Below are 6,063 nucleotides of genomic sequence, written 5' to 3' on the forward strand. Positions count from 1 at the left end.
CCACAGTTGCTCCAACAACCACAACTGTTGCTCCGATGACCACAACAGTTCCTCCAATGACTACCACAGTTGCTCCAACAACCACAACTGTTGCTCCAACGACCACAACAGTTCCTCCAACAACTACCACAGTTGCTCCAACAACCACAACTGTTTCTCCAACAACAATAACAGTTCTTCCAACATCTACGACAGTTCCTCCAACAACCACAACTGTTGCTCTAACGACTACAACACTTCCTTCAATAACTACCACAGTTGCTCCAACGACGACAACTGCAGCTCAAACAACCACAACTGTTGCTCCAACTACGACAACTGTAGCTGCAACAACCACAAATGCTGCTCCAACGACCAAAACTGCTGCTCCAACGACCACAACTGTTGTTAAAACAACTACCGCAGTTGGTCCAACAACCACAGCTGCTGCTGCAATGACCACAACTGTTGCTCCAACAACCACAACTGTTGCACCAACCTCGACAACTGTAGCCCCAACAACCACAAATGTTGCTCCAACGAGCACAACAGTTCCTCCAACAACTACCACATTTGCTCCAAGGACCACAACTGCGGCTCATACGACCACAGCTGTTGCTTCAACCACGACAACTGTAGGTCCAACGACCACAACAGTTCCTCCAACAACTACCACAGTTGCTCCAACAACCACAACTGTAGCTCCAACGACAACAACTGTTCCTCCAACAACTACCACAGTTGCTCCAACATCCACAACCTTTCCTCCAATAACCACAACCTTTGCCCCAACATCCACAACTGTTTCTCCAACGACCACAACTGCTGCACTAACGACCACAACTGCTGCACCGACGACCACAACTGCTGCACCAACGACCACAACTGTTGCTCCAACGACCACAACTGTTGCTCCAACAACCACAACTGTTGCTCCAACAACCACAACTGTTGCTCCAACAACTACAACTGTTGTTAAAACGACCACAACTGCTGCACTAACGACCACAACTGTTGCTCCAACGACCACAACTGTTGCTCCAAAACCCACAGCTGTTGCTCCAACAACCACCACAGTTGGTCCAACAACCACAACTGCGGCTCCAACGACCATAACTGTTGCTCCAACCACAACCACCACCACAGTTGGTCCAACATCCACAACTGCAGCTCCAACGACCACCACAGTTCCTCCAAGCACCACAACTGTTGCTCCAACGACCACAACTGTTGCACAAACAACAACAACTGTTGCTCCAGTGAAAACAACTGTGTCTCCAATGACTAAAACTATTGCTCTAACCACTATCACAGTTGGTTTAACAACCACAACTGCAGCTCCGACCACCACCACAGTTGGTCCAACGACCACAAATGAAGCTAAAACGACCACAACTGTTGCTCCAACGACCACAACAGTTCTTCCAACAACTACCACAGTTGCTCCAACAACCAAAATTGTTGCTCCGATGACTACAACAGTTCCTCCAACAACTACCACAGTTGCTCCAACAACCACAACAGTTCCTCCAACAACTACCACAGTTGCTCCAACTACCACAACAGTTCCCCCAACAACCCCAACAGTTGCTAAAACAACTACCACAGTTGGTCCAACAACCACAGCTGCTGATGCAACGACCACAACTGTTGCTCCAACCACCAAGACTGTTGCACCAACAACCACAACTGTTGCTCCAACAACCACAACGGCTGCTCCAACAACCACAACTACTGCTCCAACTTCCACACCTGTTGCTCCAACAACCACAACTGTTGCTCCAACCACGTCAACTGTAGCTTCAACAAAAACAACTGCTGCTCCAACAACCACAACTGCTACTCCAACGACCACAACTGTTGCTCCGATGACTACAACAATTCCTCCAACAACTACCACAGTTGCTCAAACTACCACAACAGTTCCCCCAACAACCACAACAGTTGTTAAAACAACTACCACAGTTGGTCCAACAACCACAGCTTCTGCTGCAATGACCACAACTGTTGCTCCAACAACCACAACTGTTGCACCAACAACCACAACTGTTGCTCCAACCACCACAACTGCTGCTCCAACGACCACAACTTTTGCTCCAACAACTACCACAGTTGCTCCAACTACCACAACTGTTGCTCGAACCACGACAACTGTGGCTCCAACCTCGACAACTGTAGCTCCAACAACCACAACTGTTGCTCCAACGAGCACAACAGTTTCTCCAACAACTTCCACATTTGCGCCAACATCTACAACTGTTGCTACGACAACTACAAAAGTTCCTCCAACAACCACCACAGATGCTCCAAGAACCACAACTGTAGCTCCAACGACAACAACTGTTGCTCCAACCAAGACAACTGTAGGTCCAACGACCACAACAGTTCCTCCAACAACTACCACAGTTGCTCCAACAACCACAACTGTAGCTCCAATGACAACAGCAGTTCCTCCAACAACTACCACAGTTGCTCCAACAACCACAAGTGTTCTTCCAACGACCCCAACTGTTGCTCCAACGACCACAACAGTTCCTCCAACAACTACCACAGTTGCTCCAATGACCACAACTGCGGCTCAAATGACCACAACTGCTGCTCCAACGACCACAACTACTGCTCCAACGTCCACAACTGTTGCTCCAACAACCACACCTGTTGCTCCAACGACCACAACTGTTGCTCCAACAACAAGCACAGTTGCTCCAACGATGACAACTGTTGCTTCAACTACCACAACTGTTGCTCCAACCACGACAACTGTAGCTCCAACAACCACAAATTTTGCTCCGACAACAACAACTGTTGCTAAAACGACCACAACTGTTGCTCCAGCGACCTCAACAGTTCTTCCAACAACCACAACTGTTGCTTCAACGAGCACAACTGTTGCTCCAACAACGACCACAGTTCCTTCAACAACCACAACAGTTGCTAAAATGACCACAACTGTTGGTCCAGCGACCACAACTGTTGCTCCAACAACCACAACTGTTTCTCCAACGACCACAACTGCTGAACCAACGACCACAACTGCTGCACCAACGACCACAACTATTGCTCCAACGACCACAACTGTTGCTCCAACAACCACAACTGTTGCTCCAACAACTACAACTGTTGCTCCAACGACCACAGCAGCTCCTCCAACAACTACCACAGTTGCTTCAACAACTACAACTGTTGCTCAAACAACTACAACTGTTTCTTTAATGACCACAACTGCTGCACCAGCGACCAAAACAGTTCCTCCAACAACTACCACAGTTGCTCCAACTACCACAACAATTGCTCAAATGACTACAACAGTTCCTCTAACAACCACCACAGTTGCTCCAACAACCAAAACAGTTCCTCCAACAACTACCACAGTTGCTCCATCTACCACAACAGTTCCCCCAACAACCACAACAGTTGCTAAAACAACTACCACAGCTGGTCCAACAACCACAGCTGCTGCTGCAACGACCACAACTGTTGCTCCAACAACCACAACTGTTGCACCAACAACCACAACTGTTGCACCAACAACCACAACTGTTGCTCCAACGACCACAACTGCTGCTCCAATGACCACAACTACTGCTCCAACTTCCACACCTGTTGCTCCAACAACCACAACTGTTGCTCCAACCACGACAACTGTAGCTCCAACAACAACACCTGCTGCTCCAACAACCACAACTGCTGCTCCAACGACCACAACTGTTGCTCCAACGACTACAACAGTTCTTCCAACAACTACCACAGTTGCTCCAACGACCAAATCTGCGGCTCATACGACCACAACTGTTGCTCCAACCACGACAACTGTAGCTACAATGACCACAACAGTTCCTCCAACAACTACCACAGTTGCTCCAACTACCACAACAGTTCCCCCAACAACCACAACAGTTGCTAAAACAACTACCACAATTGGTCCAACAACCACAGCTGCTGCTGCAACAACCACAACTGTTGCTCCAAAAACACCAACTGTTGCACCAACAACCACAACTGTTGCTCCAACGACCACAACTGCTGCTCCAACGACCACAACTGTTGCTCCAACAACTACCACAGTTGCTCCACCTACCACAACTGTTGCTCCAACTACCACAACTGTTGCTCCAATGACTATAACAGTTCCTCCAACAACAACTATAGTTGCTCCAACTATCAGAACTGCAGCTCAAATTATCACAACTGTTGCTCCATCCACGACAACTGTGGCTCCAACCTCGACAACTGTAGCTCCAACAACCACAATTGTTGCTCCAACGAACACAAAAGTTCCTCCAACAACTACCACATTTGCGCCAACATCCACAACTGTTGCTCCAACTACTACAACAGTTCCTCCAACAACCACCACAGTTGCTCAAATTACAACAACTGCGGCTCATACGACCACAACTGTTGCTCCAACCATGACAACTGTAGGTCCAACGACCACAACAGTTCCTCCAACAACTACCACAGTTGCTCCATCAACCACAACTGTAGCTCCAACGACAACAACAGTTCCTCCTACAACTACCACAGTTGCTCCAACAACCACAAGTGTTCTTCCCACGACCACAACTGCTGCTCCAACGACCACAACAGTTCCTCCAATAACCACAACTGTTGCTCCAACTACCACAACAGTTCCTCCAACAACTACCACAGTTGCTCCAACCACCACAACTGTTGCTCCAACGACTACAACACTTCTTCCAACAACTACCACAGTTGCTCCAACGACCATGACTGTGGCTCAAACTACCACAACGGTTGCTCCAACCACGACAACTGTAGCTCCAACAACCACAACTGCTGCTCCAACGCCCACAACTTTTGCTCCAACAACCACATCTGTTGCTCCAACAACCACAACTGTTGCTCCAACGACCATAACTGTTGCTACAACAACCACAACTGTTGCTCCAGTGAAAACAACTGTTTCTCCATCGACTAAAAATGTTGTTCCAACTACCACCACAGTTGGTCCAACAACCACAACTGCAGCTCCAATGACCACCACAGTTCCTCCAACAACTACCACAGTTGCTCCAATGACCACAACTGCGGCTCCAATGACCACAACTACTGCTCCAACGTCCACACCTGTTGCTCCAACAACCACAACTGTTGCTCCAACGACCACAACTGTTGCTCCAACAACCAGCACAGTTGCTCCAACGATGACAACCTTTGCTTCAACTACCACAACTGTTGCTCCAACCACGACAACTGTTGCTCCAACAACCAGCACAGTTGCTCCAACGAAGACAACCTTTGCTTCAACTACCACAACTGTTGCTCCAACCACGATAACTGTAGCTCCAACAACCACAAATTTTGCTCCGACAACTACAACGGTTGCTAAAACGACCACAACTGTTGCTCCAGCAACCTCAACAGTTCTTCCAACAACCAAAACTGTTGCTTCAACGAGCACTACTGTTGTTCCAACAACGACCACAGTTGCTACAACTACCACAACAGTTCCTTCAACAACTACAACAGTTGCTAAAACGACCACAACTGTTGTTCCAGCGACCACAACTGTTGCTCCAACAACCACGACTGTTTCTCCAACGACCACAACTGCTGCACCAACGACCACAACTGCTGCACCAACTACCACAACTGCTGCACCAACAACCACAATTGTTGCTCCAACAACCACAACTGTTGCTCCAACAACTACAGTTGTTGTTAAAAAGACCACATCTGCTGCACCAACGAACACAACTGTTGTTCCAACAACCACAACTGTTGCTCCAATGACCACAGCAGTTCCTCCAACAACTACCACAGTTCCTCCAACAACTACCACAGTTGCTCCAACAACTACAACTGTTTCTTCAACGACCACAACTGCTGCACCAGCGACCACAACAGTTCCTCCAACAACTACCACAGTTGCTCCAACTACCACAACAATTCCCCCAACATCCACAACAGTTGATAAAACAACTACCAGAGATGGTCCAACAGCCACAACTGCTGTTGCAATGAACACAACTGTTGCTCCAACAACCACAACAGTTCCTCCAACAACTACCACAGGTGATATAACAACCACAACTGTTGCTTCCATAACCACAACTGTTG

At 48.1% G+C, this 6,063-nt stretch overlaps 1 protein-coding gene across 1 annotated transcript in view; it reads left to right on the forward strand.

The window, feature by feature from the left end:
* Nucleotides 1-4,980, forward strand: part of LOC141282058 (uncharacterized) — a 48,148-nt gene extending 43,168 nt beyond the window's left edge. Inside the window, exon 6 of the mRNA XM_073814453.1 lies at nt 4,948-4,980. Coding sequence (XP_073670554.1) covers nt 4,948-4,980 — 33 coding nt within the window. The remainder of the gene's footprint in view (nt 1-4,947) is intronic.
* Nucleotides 4,981-6,063: the final 1,083 nt, after the last annotated feature.

This window comes from Paramisgurnus dabryanus, chromosome 4 (genome assembly GCF_030506205.2).
Source record: "Paramisgurnus dabryanus chromosome 4, PD_genome_1.1, whole genome shotgun sequence".
NCBI classification, from domain to species: domain Eukaryota; kingdom Metazoa; phylum Chordata; class Actinopteri; order Cypriniformes; family Cobitidae; genus Paramisgurnus; species Paramisgurnus dabryanus.